Source organism: Talpa europaea, assembly GCF_964194135.1.
Source record: "Talpa europaea genome assembly, chromosome: 3".
Classification (NCBI taxonomy): domain Eukaryota; kingdom Metazoa; phylum Chordata; class Mammalia; order Eulipotyphla; family Talpidae; genus Talpa; species Talpa europaea.
The window spans coordinates 118,844,972-118,862,450 of record NC_140069.1 but is presented as its reverse complement, the minus strand read 5'-3'; the positions used below and the strand labels follow the sequence as shown (position 1 = coordinate 118,862,450).

The following is a 17,479-nucleotide window of genomic DNA, read 5'->3' as shown; positions in this document are numbered from 1 at the left end:
TCTTAAAAAAAATAGTTTATCTAAAAACGCAATGAAATATCTATTCCCCATTAAAACAGAGGTATAAATGTCTCATTCCAGGGTGTGATCTTTTGTACAGGGGGACAGAAAGTGATTGTAAAGGGACAAGTTGTGAAAGAAGAGGAGTTCTTTCTAGATACCTTTGGAGTCAGGAAAGGCTTAGGAGGCAAGGAAGCCCTGTTATACCTTCCCAGACCCTGCAGGGCTTTGTAGCCCTGCCTGCATACCAGAATCAAGTATTTAGAAAATAATGATGCCCGGGCCTTACCCCAAATGAGTTAAATTATAATGTGAGGATGGGGGTCAGGAGAAGAATTTTTTAATGTATTACTGGTGAATCTTATTTACAGCCAGTGTTAAAAATCAATGGGCTTTTGCATAAACAAAAGGAAAGGTTTGGGCTAAACCTTAAACATAGACATCATGTCAAGTGTTAAGCCACAGGTAATTTAAAAATATTTTATAAATAATTTAATGATCTTTCTCTGAGTTTAGGCAATACTGCCAATAAATAGCAAAATATTTAAGAGATTAAAAGTTTTTAAAGAAGACATTTCTATTTTTAGGAAATCTGAAGAATATGTCAAAGTTTAAAAGTCTTTAAACTGAGAGATGGCGAGGCAAGTAGTGTTCTTCCTAACTTGGAGTACTTCCTTCCTTAATACTTTCCTCTGTAAGAAAGGATAGAAAAAAACTGCTCATACAAAAATTTAAAATTAAAGCATTTGGAAACTAATCCAAATTTTCTAGTATGTCTCCTTTAATAATATATATTTTAAATATCTCTATAAATAAATACCTAATATCCCAGTAATCCTAGAGAAGAAATATTTTTTCAACCAATTTTTGAGCTCTAGGGTAAAGGTGTTCTTGAGGATTTCACAATTCTGGGTAAAAAGTTACAGAAGAGTGGCAACTAAAGAAGAAAGGAAGCTGGGAGGAAGGGAGAGAAGAAAATACAGAGGAAGAAATATGTGTCCCCTTAATTACTTACTGTTTCTATGTGGAGAAGGCTGTAATTGTGCTTAATAATTAACTCTGTGTGCCTGTTTTTCCTGTTCATATCTCTGGAAACAGATCAGCAGAGAAGCATCATGCTACAAAGATTCAGATTTTCCATTTTTGTGTTTGTGTGTCTCAGTTGTATTTTGTGAAAGAACTTAGCTTATAAAAGGAAAGTTACTAAAGAGATTCATTCTCTTTTAGTACATCACTAAGATGACAGAAACTGAAGGGATATTTGGAATCATCATTTAAGGAATGAGAGAGAAGTACAACAATTACCCTTTTTTTCCCCAAAAAAATAATGCAAGGAACACAAGAATAACTAAAAAACCTAGCTGAAAATAGGTATCACCAATTATTCTAAAGAATTTCCAGAGGCTTTCAATAATATGATAGTCAAATGCCAAGTGCAATGAGGAAGTGATTAGTCTGTTTAAATGTAGAATGTTTTCCAACATAAGTGACACAAATGAGAAAAAACAAACCTGCAAATAAGTCTAAAACTGAACATTACTTAAACAAACAACTAGCCATGCCAATAGTTTTTCTCTAAGGAAGAGTGTTCTACAAAAAGTCCTATACTTTTGAAGTGCCAGCTTTCATAATGTCCTATTACATTTAAAATCTAAGTTCAATGACTGATGTTCTGATTTAAAGCATTAGAATGCTGACTTGGTTTTGATTCTGTAGCTCCAAGTACTAGGCTGAATGTTTCTCTCCTTGTTTGATGCCAAGAACAAGATGGAGGAACCAATTAAACTGCACAGTCCATCCTTTATCCCTGCAAACTTCAATCTGATCGAGAAAATACTTTTTTGCATCCTCCTCACTTTTCCCCACTGTTAGGGCATCCCGAATGTACTCAATATCTTCTTTGCTTGTTAGCTGGGGCATTCCTGTCATCAGCATCATGGAGAACAGGATGATCAGCAAGTTGGTGTGATGGCGGAGTGCTAAGTAAGCCTTAACACAGACCTCCTGGATAAAGAAGAGAATGCTGTTACTGTTATGGTAACTAAGTGAGCCAGAGACCACTAGGCTCTCTCCTGGAATTTATACAGCATTATCCCAACCATGAGAAAAAAACAGAAGAAACAAGGTGGTTGAAAACCAATGAAGAAAACCTGTTTGTACGATCTCTTAAATGCTCCATTGTCACCAGGCTATGCTGAAGGAAAGCTAAGTGACACAGATACATTGCATCTTACTTCTTACTATACTTTCCTATTTTAGTTTCTTTCTAGGATATTGAAGGTGGAAATTTCTGGAGTTTCTAAAGAGCAATGAGTCAGTTTTTGAATACCATGCTGAAATCAAGAAACTTGACATAAGTGTAAATAATGTTTGCTAAGAGTGAATGGAATCCAAAGAAATGGTGGAAACATGGTGTTTGAGATTCACTTTTCATCTTTCTTTTGCAATTTGTCCTATTTTAAGGAAACAGATGAATTAGCTTTTCATTGTCTGATTCTCAAAATTGTTAAGCAAACTTTAGGGATTTAACATGAATTCTGAATATTGAGTGGGACAGAGCTTAAAAAATGCTGTGGTTGGTGCCTTCCCCAGATGTCACAAGTGATACAGGTGCTTTAAGTGTACTTATTAAGCACCGGGCATGCTTGTGCCAATGAAATTGTACCTAAGCATAAAAAAAGGATGCAAGGGCCCCAATTTCATAGCATGAGAGTAGCCCAACTATAATATCGTAACTGGACAAAGATATTATGTGCTAAAGAAAATGAAAGTAAATGACTAGAGATATAAATAATACAAATAAAATACTGAGTAAAATAATAAAAGAGTAACACACCATAGCCAAAGAAGGTTTATTCCAAACTTGCAAGAGTAGTTTCATCATAAGTTGCTGTATTAAAATCTACTTTTGATTTTTACAAAGGTAGCATGTAGCTTTATAACTAAAATATAACAATATGAGGAATCATCTGAAATTTCTATCATAATCATTTTGAATAATAAATACTGGGGTAACAAAGGAAGTATAAAATCAGAAAAGCTAAGGCAAGTTGCTAGCATTTACATATAACTTAATTGTCTTCTTGGAATACTGACCGGGAATAAATATTATTGTAACTAGTTCTTATTAAATTAAATTTTTATGATATTAATAAATAGGCTGCTATAAATAGGAGTCAACAGTTAAAAGTACAATGAAAAGACAGATACTGCAAATAATGTTAACAAAAAATGGGATTCCTGGGATAAACATATATAAAACAATCAGAACTCATTTTTAAAAACTGGAGAAATTTCCTGCAGCAGTTGAAGAAAACAAACATCTGGAACAACACAGCATGTTTCTCAGTGACAAGTCTGCTTATTACAAAGATGCAGATTCTTTTCAGATTAATCGAGATAATGAATTTCAATAAAAATTCCTATTGGATTTTTCAACTTACATATGGTTCTAGATTAGTCTGAAATAGTTAGCACCTGAGAGACCATTTTTAAAAGGTATAGTAATGAAAAACTGTGCTTGCCATACTAGATACTAAAATATTAAAAAACTAAACAAAAAGACATATTTTAGATCATGTGAAATAGTGCCTATTCTAAGACATTCCATGGAACATCCAGAGATATACCTAAGTGCATAACAAATATTTATAATAAAGGGGACTTGTCAAATTACTAGGGAAATATCTATCACTTGATAAATATGGCTGGTATCACTGGCTTGTGATTTGGGGTGAAAATAAAGTTTGCTCCATATGATATAACAAAATAAATTTCAGATGAATTAAAGATGTAAATGTAAATCTTTATCTGAATAATCATTGAGTGGTAAAGAACTTTATGAAAATGACTTCCAAGGTGGAATCTGTATGGAAAAGGTTGAGGATTATAGAAATTTCAAAGATTTGAGAAAAAGAAAGTTATAAACCAAGTTAAAGAGGCAAATGATAAGATATATTTGCAAATAAGAATAAGATATATAAGTAAGATATATTTGCAAATAAGTAAGAAAGAGAGAAAGTTGGCGAGAAATATAGACCAAGGTATAAGTTATAATTCACACAAAAATAGGTAATAAACATGAAAAAATATGCCACCTCTTTAGTAATCAAATAAATGTCACTTGAGATGGGAACATTCTACCAAATTAGAAAATATACTTTTATTAATGATAATACCCAAATGTTAATCTTTCATAGGCTGATGATAAATGGGAACAGGTATAGTTCTACTAGCAGACAATTTGATAATATGCATTAAAAGCTTTAAAATGTTATATAACTTAATTGTGGTTTCATGACTGATGGCACTTGTCAAAATTCAAAGAATGGTACCTGTAAAAAGGCTGAATTCCACTGTATATGAATTATGCCTCAATTCCCTTGACTTTAAAAATGTCTGTATCTTTCACCCAGTAATTTCCATGTTATGGATTTACCTTTTTAAAATACTAATTTTGCAGTGATTTATCTACAAGGATGTGCATTAGAACATTGTTTAAAATATGTGGAAATGTAAAAGCATAATGTCCTACAACAGGGGATTTATCAAAAAGGTCTGTGAAAGTCTATGTACAGTTGTATGCTCTAGAATGATACTTCAGAAGAACATTTAGTAGCCATGTTAAATTGTTTGAGTTGCAAAACAGTGAACACAATATATTTCTATTAAAAAAGAATAGAGATTTTCAGGGCAGGCTGTTAATAGTAGTTTTTTGTTTGTTTGTTTTTGCTTTTAGATGATTTCATCTGTTCCACTTGCATGTGGCAGGGTACTCTGTGGTGGTCATGCCTGTGTCCGTCTGTCTGTCAAGGCCATGAGCCATCATCCTGTCCAAGTACGAAAACTAATGAGCTATGATGGTTTTTTAAAAAGTGAGCTAGTGCATATAAAGTGCCTACCACAGAGGCTGGCTTACAGTGAGGGTTCAGTAATTGGTAGTCTGCTCTCTTCCCCACCACGGAGGTAGATGACTCCACATCTCCTCTCTGCTGACCATGAAGTGGAGACTCAACAGACCGGAAATGGACTGCTCCTGCTGCAGCCCAGGCATGGCTTGTCCCCTGGCAGCACCCCAATGCATCAGTGCCCTTGCATTCTTAATGGCTCTGCTTACATCTGGAAATAATTTTCTTTTGCTCATCCGTGGAACCTACTGAGGTCTCTCTCATTTCTTGATAATCAGACAGACTAAGGGCAGATTTCACCCCAGGCAACAGTCTCATTAATTCACCATCTCGCACAATTTTCACAAGGGCATCGATGTGGATGCCTTTTGATTTTGAATTGTAGAGTTCCTTCTGAGTTATAATTATTTTCTTTCCTTCTGTACACTGGGGGCTCTGGCAACTCCTGCTGTTTGAGCCCACTCTGTGGTCAAACTCTTTAATAGAAAATTTCGAGGAGGAAAATTAATCTAGGGCCAAGTTATTAGAACACCAATCCATAAGTGCTTGGGAAACATTTAAATGGCAGTGCACTGACTTACCCAGTGTCTTCGCACACAGAGACATGTTAAAGAAAAGTGACTGTCCTGTTTGATAAGGCATCCTACCACTGTAAGTAATTTCTGCTGACTCTAATTTTTATTCAGTTAGTTCTGATTTCCACACAGTAGGACTTCTTTTATGAGAAATAAATATCATCCCCCAAATTGAATTGCATGCCTTATACTTGTCAGACACAATGTTTAAATTCTGGCGGCTGCGTAGTCTTAGAGACTTAGTAAAGATTTAATTATCTTCTGTCTAAAGGCAATGTGGAACAGTGACTAAAAGCACAGATTCACACCTTGCCGTCTGGATTCAAATCTTGACTTTATTACTGACAAGCTGTGTGTCAGCAGAGAAGTTCCTTAATTTCTCTGGATCTCAGCTTCCTCATTTTACAAATGTTTCCTTTGTAAAATAGGAATGAGAATAATAATACAAATCTCACCTGGTTGTGGTGAGATTGAAAGACTATGTAAGTTGTGGATTATTGTTATTAATAGCATGAGAAGCTGAATTATTGAACACACCTTTCAATGCTGCAGTGCCACCGTTTCATCTAGATGGCCTGTACAAAGTGTCTCCTCAGACCAAGATGATGAGGGGGTCGGGGTGGGAGCTGAGCCTCCACTCCAGCCAGTATCGAGGGAGCGGAGGATGGAAACACAGGACACACTGGTCACATCTGCAGGTGCTTCTTTTGTTTTGAGGGCACTGCACCATGAGTACTTGCTCCACCTACTCAAGCTGAGTTTCATTTCTGTCCTTTGTACTCAGTCATGGGGTCTGTGAGAGCATCCTGATCATACTGTTGTGGCCCAGAGATCTGTGGTTTGAGGGGCTATGAGGATGTGGCTCAGGGAGCTCAGGGGGAAGCACAGAACACAGAAGTTACTGGATGTAGCAACAGAATTTTCCCATCTGCCAGGGCTGCCTGTCATTGACCTCAAACATCCTCATTCTGTCCTTCTCAACTGCCTGTTGAAGGCTTTATATTACTGAGCAGAGACAGGGTAAGGGAAGAATCTGATTTCAGGGACTTGCTTTAATATATTTGTTAGTGAGTGCGAAAGTAAGGAACACTGTATTATTGTTAATGTCATTGGCTGGAACATTCTCCGTTAGTAGCTAATATATAGATTAAGCCTTCTTAGTACATCTGGTGTTAATTTCATAGTTGATTCAAATGCCTTAATTATAGCATCTAGTACCAAAGCAAAGCATTGTTTTTACAAAGCTACCACACCCACAAGTGTTGGGAATAAAGGAATTCATTACCATTTCAGGGTCAAAACTTGGACTTGATGTGTTAACTGGTCCAACTTATCAGTTCACTAAATTAAAAAACTACTTTCTACACATAATCTATTCATATCTTAACCACTGATCAGCTGCTTTAGACTATCCAAGGTCATATGGAATAGGCCTCTTTTTCTTAAAATGAAACTACATCCGCATGTACAAAGTGGAAATGAAATATTACTGTACATATCCACAAAAATGAGGAAGAAATCTCAGAACCATAAAAGAAAAACTTCAGGAAAACAATCTAGGGCAAAAGGAAGAGAAAAAAGAACTCACAAACATCCATCAATGAAAATTCAATGAATATTCATCAATGAATATTCGTACTTACCCACTACTCCTAAATAATACTGCTGCCTCTGTCTGCTAGAGGATGAAAACACTGGAGAAGTACAGTATTTCAATCCATGAAGGAGGGTTTTATTTTTTTTTAATATTAAAAAATCAATGAATTGGCTAGGCATTTCTTTCAAAGTTATTTTGGCACAGGAAATGTCACTGATTGGTAGACCTAATAATGCAGGAAGGAGCACTTTCTGGTAAATCTGAGGGAAGAGAAGAGCCAACACTAGCCTGTGCAATTGTTGAGTTTGAATTGGGATTCTTATCTTTTAGGACTTCTTAGGAATGATTCTCAGAATAGTTGTGTTTATCGGGGGCAAGGCTGTGTTGCCATCTTCTCAAATATTTAGACAGAAGATCATTAGAAACCCACAGGTTACAATTAAATTGTTCTACTTTAGTCAAATATTCTAAATAGCCTATATTTTTTGTGTGTGTGCATGCCTGTGATTTATCTTCTATTCTTTTTCCAAAAGGGATTGGAGGTGAATTATTTAGATACACAGAAGTCAAAATAGCATCACTTAGAAATGAGTAGAAAAAGAGAAGAGGGTAACAAACAAGTAAATGTTCCACAATGGACATGGAAAAGAAACTAAAACTAAGCATTACAAATCTTATACATTTGCTTTGGACAGACTTCAAATAAATAGGTAGCCAAAGGGAAAATCTAAGCTGCTATTTAATCTAATTTTCAGAAGATTTTAAAAAGCTAGTTTTTTAGAAGATACAGTTTTTCTAGAAACTAAGACCTGATACAAGTTTCACAAAAGGATCTTTATAATGAACATACTTTGTAACATGATCAATAGTATCCCTGATAGGGCCTCCCCAGTGGCGCAGCGGTTGAGAGAGGGTCCCACATGGCGCGCAGACCTCTCCTGCCACCCTCTGCTCCCCTCAGCAATGTACTTCGGTCCTTCTGCCTGCTCTGCTCCCCGCTCTGGCTCTGGTGAATTCTCTCACCCTCCCGCGCTTCTGACTGTACCCAGTGCTTGTATAAATAAATAAATAAATCTTTAAAAAAAAAAATAGTATCCCTGATGATATTCTTATGGTAGACAAAACAATTCTCTAAAAGAACCTAAACAAGGGGAAATTGGTGCCAGTTAGAAGGCTACTTTTGGTAAATGTTTAACCGTAACAGGACTTAGTATCTTCAGCACTGAGGGACACTGCTCGTTGGCCTCACCCAGGGTGATCTTTCTAGTCTTGGAATTCATTTCTTGTCTAGCAAAGTGATACCATTTGAAAAGCTTATCCAAGTTCTAATAATTTCACAACTCCACATCTGGGTTTGACATCACACCAGCATATAAAAACTGCTATAAGTGACTGATTCTGGACCCGTCTCTGAGAGCATCTTCTAATGCTAGCAGGAAGAGAGTAAAGTACTGTGAGTCTCCAGACCCAAATGGGGGAAACTGAGCCTGAGTGGGTCAGGGTGCAAATACTAAGAGAAAATCCTTTATCAGTATATTATGGGCAATTCGACCAATCAACTTGTTATCTCCATTTGACCTATAAGTGACCTTTGTTATAGTAATTTGTGATTAGTGATATGAAATACTAGTCTCATGCCCTTGTTTATGTTTTTTTTTTTGTTTTTTTTTTTTGGCCTGGATGTCCCTTACCTTCCCTGCATCTGTTTGGCAAAGCAGAATTGAATATAGCCGGTAAGTTTCTGAAAACAAAAAATTAACAAAAAAAACCCTTCCTTCTGCTCCCTCTGCAAACTTCTGTTGAAAAGTCCTTTGTATTTATGCAGTTGTTTATCTACGTCTTCTGCCATCCTAGAGGAAGGGCAACAAGCAGAGCCCTGGGGAAGGAACTGAGACTAAAGAATTAAAATAACTCATCTCCAAGATGAGAGTTAGACAACAGCAGAGATAGACTTTTGGTGAAAGAAATTTCTTAAAAATCTGAGTCAGGACTCTATCTGGGCACAGAGCTGAGCCTGTAAGTTGAAGGGTTTGTGGGACCCACAAAAAGGCTGCCGATAGTAGAAAGTGGGCAGGGCCTGAAAAAACTGACATTTTAGATGAAACTAACACAGCAAATGGGCTCCAGACATCTCTCTTATGAAATGCTTCTTAAGAGTGACATCTAGGGGCAAGTGTCTTTTCAGTATACTCATCAAACTGCCTGCTTCGCGTGATTTGTTTGGGAAGATGTTATTTGGCTTCCCTGATTTCCTCAGCTTTGTCTCATGAACATTTGCTCTGTGCCTACTGTGTGGAAAGAACATCTTCAAAAGGCTTGTCTGCATGAGGCCAGGCCATTCACACTCCGGGATGCCTGTCCTGCACTAGGGCATACCACGGGCACACACTGCACGTTCTATTCTCAGGGCATGCATTACTGCTCTGATTGGAAAAGAAAATATGCAGTGTTTATAAGTAACAAAATGTCACAAAAATGTGAATAAGTACCACAGAACACCTGCAGATTTTCATTATTTAATAAAACAATAGTGTCCATAATTAGGTTACTTCCTCTACTGATGTACAGATGTTTAACCTGCATCTTGAAAGTTTATTCACGTCCATGTGATGACAGTTTGTCTGTGCCTGAGTTACTGTTTCATAAACTCACAGAAGTGCAATGTGTTATGGGGGAGGGAGAGGCTGGAGGGGTCATCTAGTCACTTCCTACGTGTACCTGATGCGGGGGACTGTCCCTCCAGTGATGCCCATTGGTCATTTACAGGTCTCAGGCCCCCTGGCAGGGGCTCAGGTCAGATGAGCTCTGCTGTGTAGTGTGGACAGGAGAGAAAACAACACACTAGTGCAGCTTATTACACGCTGCAGTAGATGCATGAGGGAGACATGTAGGGGGCTGAGGAAAAGACTAACACAAGGCACCTAATTTAGAAGTCTGCTCTGAGGTACGACACTTAAGCTGAGGCCTAAAGGGTGGTGAAGGTCAGAGCAGTGAAGCAGCGGGAAGGGTGGAAATGTGGAGAAAGGAGGCTATGCCCTGAGTGAGAAAATGTGGGGGAAGGTTGGAAGGAGTGCCCCCCCCAGGTCTTTGCAGGCTATGTTTGGATATTTAGATGAGAAGCTACTGAATCATTTTAAATAAAAGAATAACTTCATACATGTGTCTTAAATCAGTTTTTAACAAAATTCTGATTTACAAATTTCTAACAATCAAATATTTAATAGAAGGAAGAACACAAAAATGTCGACAGCATTGTTTTTAGAAGGTGTTTTTTTTTTAGTATCCTCTTATTTTTAATACTTTGCTGGTTTTCGTTTTTCTAGAAGAGTATTTACTGCTTTGAAAATTAGGGGAAAATGTTCTTACATAAAAATAAATGGGAAGTCAAATTTCATTTGCCAATTACATCGATATATTTGTGTGTAACATATGTTCTGTAACTGTACAGTAAAAGTTGAAACAAACTGGTTCTGAAGTAAATTACCAGAGGGTAAAACATTGCTTTCTTTTTTTTTTTAATCTATTCAATAGGAAGAGATTTTTCTAAGGAGAATTTACTTATCAAAATCATCATATATAAAATAAAAAAATCCAAGACCCTCAGAAACAGAAAAAAAATTGATTTCTAATAAATGGCTATTTTTCTTCCCCAAAAAAATCGTCATTACTGAAAAGTATCTGTTCAGTACTTTGCTCCAAAGGTGCCACGAATATTCTTGGGTTCAAACAGTGGCTATTGGTTTTGTGTAGCTCTGTAATTACAGCTCACTCCTGAACACTCCTCTGTTCCAGAAATCATTTATGACTATGGTGCTAGGGTAAACTTCTTCATGGAAAGCAGAGAGAGTTGGGATAAAGAAGTGCCTTCTTTCTGTTTGCTTCTTCCCAACCTCTGGTCAAGAAATAGGTTATCTGTGTAGGTCTTTGTGGAGAAGGCTCACCTCCCCCTTTACAAAAAGTGGATCAACATTTCTCCACCTTTCCTAACAGGTTATTCAAATATGCCTTGTGCATTAATTAACCTTATCAATTCAAAATTAGTGATTCACTGGCAATGAGAGTGCCTTTCATTCTAAATGTAAATATATACAGCATTTCCCAGCTTACCTAAAAATGGCAGCTTTATTACCGAAGATCCTGAGATACTATTTAGAGTTTGGAGACACGCTCCCTGATCCTGAGGGATTTCATCTCAAAAAGGGAACCATGAAACTAAGAAACAGATCATCTTTCTGGACAGCTTAGCAATAGGTGAAAACAAAAATTGTTGGAAGGTTTGAGTCAAATGACAAAAACCTTCTGCTCATTTTGTCAAGCTAGAAACTTAGAAATGGATGTATAATCTAACACTGTCCTGTTCATCATTTTCCCTGCTTTGAGAGAGGAGGGTGGGGAAAGTGAGGAGATGGGGAGCAGAAAGGCAGCAGATAGGGAGGTAGGGCAGGTACAATTTGGACCCCCTTCATTCTTTAACCAGGGCATGACTTTTTTGTGTTTTACATGGTGCACTTCTGTCTGAGATCTCATTTCAAAAGGGTTTCTCAAGTTAAAAGTTTCCAACGTTTGAAGACCCACTGTGATGTGTATAACAAAGTCACAAGGGTTTATTGTGTTTCTGGGGTAGTCAAGCACACTGGTGTTAGCATTCTACATATTTCATCTAAAAAACTCCTAAAAAAAAAAACCCTGCATGTGGTAGGTCTTAATATTTCCACTTTAAGATGTGGAAAGTAGTGTTCTGAAAAGATACATCATTTGAGTCACACATACAGCTATTAAGCAGTAAGGCCTGGGTCAAATTCAAGTTTGACCGCTCCAGAGCCCATCCTTCATCACAGAGCCACACGGTAATCGTGTTTAAAGCTCAAGAGTGCATGTATTCACAGGCATCCAGACAGCGCCAGTACTTGGAAATACACAAGCAACAGCATGCAGTTTTGTGTTCAGTGGTGCACATTGCCAGATGTCATTATAGTGAAAGAGGTTTTAATGGTTTAACAAGCTTTGGTCACAGAAGATAGGAAAGTGCTCCAGACATGGAAGATAGACAGGGCAAAGATTCACTGCAAAGATTTTGTTGCTTTGGGAGGAAGCCCTCTGCGGGGGGAGGCATCCTTTCCTCTCGTTGGCCTCCCCACAACCAAAATCTTTTCATTAAAGAATGTTTTGAAACTTTACAACAACAACAGAGAAGGTTAAGGAAGAAGTGCTTCTGGGATTTATGGGGTGGCATGGGTACTATGGGGGCTTATGAGAATGCTTGCTGTCAGCAACAGGACAGATGGGCAGTCATTCCGCGGAAAATCCCCAGCAGAAAGGAAAACAGCACAGATACAGATGCAAGGAGCGCTTGTCCCTCTGGTCATCTTCCTTGTATCTGTCTGGTTCCTTAAGTTGTGGTATGATGCAGTGTGTTTGAAGCTAAGCAGAGGAGCCCCACCTTCAAGAGAGGAGAAGTGACTGTTCCAATTTTTTGAATCATTTTTCTCTTTCAGTGAGTTGTCACACTATGTGATTTGTAACTTTGAAGAAAAACAGGGCTGAAATGTGTCAGATCCCTGGAAATAGTATGAAACCCAGTTGAATTTACACAGAAAAACACACACTAAAAGCCCTAAGGCCATCTGGCTACACAGATCTCAGTTTCTCTGACAGTTCTCCTTGGACCATGGGAGGGTGAGTCCTGAAACCACCAAATTAAAACGCAGCTAGGAGAACAAACAAGAACAGGCAGGTTTCAAAACAATACACCCCATTTCCAGTTCCACTCAATTTCAAGGCCCGTGTCATCTCCCCAGGGTAACTTGGGACTCAAGAAGGGACTCAGGAGACTTGTTGAAATGTTGGCAGTAAATCAAACCAGGTGAGGCTCTGGATGGAGTGGGGGTGTGTGTGAGGGGGGTGCTCTTTAACAGGAACCTAAGGCAAATGCACACTTGGAGTCATCACTCTTTACCTCTACTGTTCTTTTTTGTGTTTGCACGGCTATAAAATAGATTACAGTAGTAATGACAGTTTATATGAATTTTGTTCTTTTACAGTGATTAAATTTGCAAGTGTGAAAAGTTTACTCAGAGATTTGAAATATTTGATATCAAAGCAGATATAGATCAGGAAGGAATGAAGAAGAAAGTGAATGCAAACACTCCCAGAGAGATGGGTAGGCCACACAGGAGCTTGTTTGCAGGAGGAAGCCTGTTAGTGGGGCAAGCCAGAGCTCTTGGTAAAACCTGTTGCCAAGTTGATTAAGATTTCAGGTGAGAGAAAGGACTGTCCTTTACAAATGAGACTTGTATTCAGTGGTGTGACAAGAATTTCTTGGGTGAGTAATTTGATAAATATACACCTGTGGCAGAAATTAAGAGAAGCTCACAACTGAGAACCCTGAAAAATATTTGTAAAAACAGGATCTTCTAGGTAATGTCTTGAATAGGTAAATATTCAAAGGCTACGCCTGCTGGCTGCGCCTCTTCCTCAAAGCCCTCTCCAGTAGCCGGCGCCTGCTGCTCATGGAATCCCTTATTGACTGATTGGTTTGACATGGCTGGACTACTGACAAGGGTCTGCACTGGGGGAGGGAATGGAGGAGATGGAGAGGAGGTAGGAATGACCATGCCAGAAGGGGACAGGAGGGGGCAAGAGGAGCCTCAGGTGGAAGACAAGTGAGGGCACTGCAGGCACCACCTGGTTGCTGTGGGCAGTGGGCGATCAAGAGGGAAGCCACTTACCTGAAATTTCTGGAAGTGGAGACTTGTCTTCTTTCCAGAAGTTCCCATCACAAACAGGAAGTCTGGGGTCAGCACAAATGGCACTCTCTCTTTATTAATGCCCAGGAAACTTTTGTAATTCCCAAGAATGTGCCCAAAGTCAATATGAAATAGGTTTCCTTAAGAGAAGAAAATGTGTGACATCGTTACACCAACATAAGCGCTTGTAACGGTGCTGACTTGTTTATTTCTTGAAGTGTTTTTAAGTTGCCTGAAAATGAGCTATCTTGGGCAACAGGGCTATTTTTACTCTGTTTTATCAGCTTGTGATATTTTTGTCTTAGCAGGTGTGTGCAGTAGTAGCCACAAAGTTCTCTTTGAACTGAGTGTACTTTTGATACCCTCCCGGGTTTCTTTAAATGACAGTCAAATACACCATTAAGATATTCTTGTCTCAGAATTATTCCTAGAAAATATAAATCAAAACTCTCTGGCTACTATGTCACAAGGACTCTCTTATGCTCTTTATGTCATCCAGATACACTGTTTCACTGCTTGGGGGAGGGGCACTCACCTTTGAATTTTGAATAGCATGACAGAAATACCTCATTTGAGTCTCCTTTAGGTCAGTTTCTACCACTGTCGTCATCATCACCTTCATTACCAGCATCCCTTCTTGAGTGTATAGTCCTTTATCATGTTTATGGTCTATGAATTCATTTTGTCTTACTTGTTAGAAAGAGTAAGTGATTTGCCCCAACCTGGTGCTTCTTCCAGACTCCACAATTAAAGGGGCTCCATTTTCTTAGAGAAAAATATCATGGTCAGCAGCCAATAATGACTGCTTCCAGAGACGCCAGTGACCAATGAGGTGGGCAAGAAGGCCCAGTTTCAGACTGAAGGCCCCTGGGGATTCTTTTTCATGTTTCTCCGTAACGTGTGGCCCTGCTGGTCACGCCTGCCTTCAGGGGCTTCTGGGACATGGTGCTCTGCTAGCTTTCCAGCTACATTCTAGCATGTCCTGTATCCTCTCTTGCTCAGTCATAGGTCTTGCCCGTGGTGACCACAGCATCTCTGTCTTTACACAGTAATAATGTCTAGATATGTGCTTTGGGCTTTAGCTCCTTTTAACAATCACTCCGTGCCGGGGGAGAGAGGGAATGAGGAGCTGGTGCCCATCCCATGGGCACAGAGTTCCCGTTGGGGAAAATGTCAATGTTCTGAAGGTGAACAGATGACAGTGGTACAACAAAGTGAATGTGCTGAAAGTCACTAAACTGTACACTTAAAACTGGTTATCTAATTTTACATTAGATATATTTTACCACAATCAAAAAAAATTACAATAAACTCACCTGTCTCTGTGATCATAATATTGTCATTGTGCCTGTCACCTATTCCGAGAACAAAGGTTGCCACACAGTAACCAGCACAGGAATAAACAAATCTCTCCACTGCTGCCTGAAACTAATTAAAAATGCATCTGAATATTAGTTGTGTTCTAACTACAAAGAGCAGCATGAATCTATTACAAAGTGTTTACAAAAAGACACCATTCAGAGAACCATTTTCAGAATGCCTGTGAGCAGTGCCTGATTTCATTAACATTATGGTCAGTGCTGAGTTTCTCATTGCTCTGCTGGTATTTCAGGTGAAGACTCAGTGAATCACAAGAGCAAGAGAAGGATGCCAACTGTCAAAGAACAACAATAATTTAATCAAAGGGTTCGTTTCCTCTTCATGCATCACTTGCCAACAACTATATGGAACCCATAATAATTTCTCCTTCGTTGGTGAACATATGTTTTGCTTGTGACCACTTAAAGTATGCATGGGTTCACATAGCCACATGTATAACAGACTAATAAATGCTACTAATTATATTTCCTCCCCAAAAGGCTGCTAACTATGCAAATGAGAAGTCTAATCCTGTGCAGCAGAATCCAAACATCCTAGCCACACAGCTTGTGAAGGATTCAGCATATGTACTTCAGGGGAATGGTGGAATGACATTTTCAGCATCCATAATTTACCATTTAGATTAGAGTGCAGTGGTAGATCATAAATTCCTTTACAGGGTAGGTGGTTTTTCTGCTGAACAACAAATATAGTCATGAAAAGGGCTAACAAATTATTATTTTCCAGAACCAAATTTTATGCAAAGCATGCCTGATAATCAAAGGAGAAGCTAATGCCCGTGGCGTTCTGAACTGAGGGCCATTTTGCACAGATATACTGTGTCACCCTAGCAAAGCACTTAAAACCCCTGCGCCTCATAGGAAAGGGCTTCCCCAGGAAGTTAGGAGGCACAATGTTGGGAGAACCTTTGCAGACATGAATCCACTGTTGCTGTATCACTGACCACTTGCAGGAGCCTTCAGAATGGGGGTGGGGGCGGTGAGGAGTGGGGGTGTTAAGTAGGAGCTTACCTTCTCTTCAATAGGACATTTTTCTCTGAGCCAGTGATTCAGGACTTCATCTTTAAATGCACCTGTGTTGCCCACTGTGCTTTGCTGAATTTTGGCGATTGTTGTGGCATCTTTCACGATTTCGATCATTCCTACAAAAGGAGGCACAGAGTTTGATGTAATCTGGAGCTTAGCGTCTGGCCCTGAGAAATGGCTTTGTTTTTGCTGAGTAGAGGACAGAGGGCTAGTTCAGTCACATGGCTATTTTTCCAGGTTCATGCTGTTGGTTTACTTAGAAGGAAGAGAAAGAGGAGGATATGGAAGTTTGTGGGACATGCTTTCAATATCCCTGAATGAAAAGAGGAAAGGGTTGGTTTCAAAAGGCAATAAATAAGAGCCTTTATGTGCTGAGCATATCCTTCCTCACTTGGCAAACTGCATACCTTTTCCTCTCTCAGATTCCAGGGTCACATGGAAATAGTTGTATGTTTTTCAAATCGGAAACTTGAATAAAAATGTTTGATCTAAACTAAAATTAATGTTAAGTGTCTATAAAAGCACCTAAGAGTAGAGTAACAGCCTTGGTAATAGGGACTCTAGGGTATTAAAATAACTGACAGATCTTTCTGTCTATTTTTAAGTTATTTGTGAGAGAGAAGTTGAGTATGCAATGAAACGAGGTCAAGTTTAGAGGTGGAAAAGTAAAGAGGAGGGAATAAGTTCTTACTAAAATCATTTCCATGTATAGTCACAAGGATTTGAATCATGCATTCTTGTATTTTCAATGTAGCTATATTAATTTGAGAGTCACAAATTCAGCCTTGGACATTTTCTTCCTTTCTTTATAGAATATGATTGTAATTTTTGAGTTAGTAAATGCCACACTGAAGGAATTATGATCCTTATAATGAGCCAAGTCCTTTATTCCTTTCCTGACGTAACTACCTACCTATTTTGTCACCAGTTGAAATGCAACCATATGGCAGGAGACACAGATCCAAAGATTCCGTCTCCCAAATGGACTCCATGATTCGTAGAATCTGGGCATCAAACAGAAATGTTTCCATTATAATATTTATTTATTTAATATATTTTTCTTCTTCCTAAAAAATAATCTGAGGTGGTAACACAAAATACACATGTAAACACAAACTATGTAAGTGATAACTGTAATTTTATTTATCAACTTGGTACTCTCTACTGCTTCCCTTCTTTGAGAGCCTGCTAATTGTGGTCCCTGAGATAAGAATGAAAGGGATAAGTGGATTCCTTTGGGGATAGGTTT

At 38.5% G+C, this 17,479-nt stretch overlaps 1 protein-coding gene across 1 annotated transcript in view; it reads right to left on the bottom strand.

Moving 5' to 3' along the window:
* Window positions 1–1,725: 1,725 nt before the first annotated feature.
* PIK3CG (phosphatidylinositol-4,5-bisphosphate 3-kinase catalytic subunit gamma) overlaps window positions 1,726–17,479 on the bottom strand; it is a gene marked incomplete at its 3' end in the record, with an annotated part of 28,654 nt that continues 12,900 nt past the window's right edge. The window contains exons 6-10 of the mRNA XM_084230362.1: window positions 17,144–17,234; window positions 16,216–16,346; window positions 15,142–15,253; window positions 13,808–13,965; window positions 1,726–2,004 (exon numbers count right to left, since the gene is read on the bottom strand). Coding sequence (XP_084086488.1) covers window positions 1,726–2,004; window positions 13,808–13,965; window positions 15,142–15,253; window positions 16,216–16,346; window positions 17,144–17,234 — 771 coding nt within the window. The remainder of the gene's footprint in view (window positions 2,005–13,807; window positions 13,966–15,141; window positions 15,254–16,215; window positions 16,347–17,143; window positions 17,235–17,479) is intronic.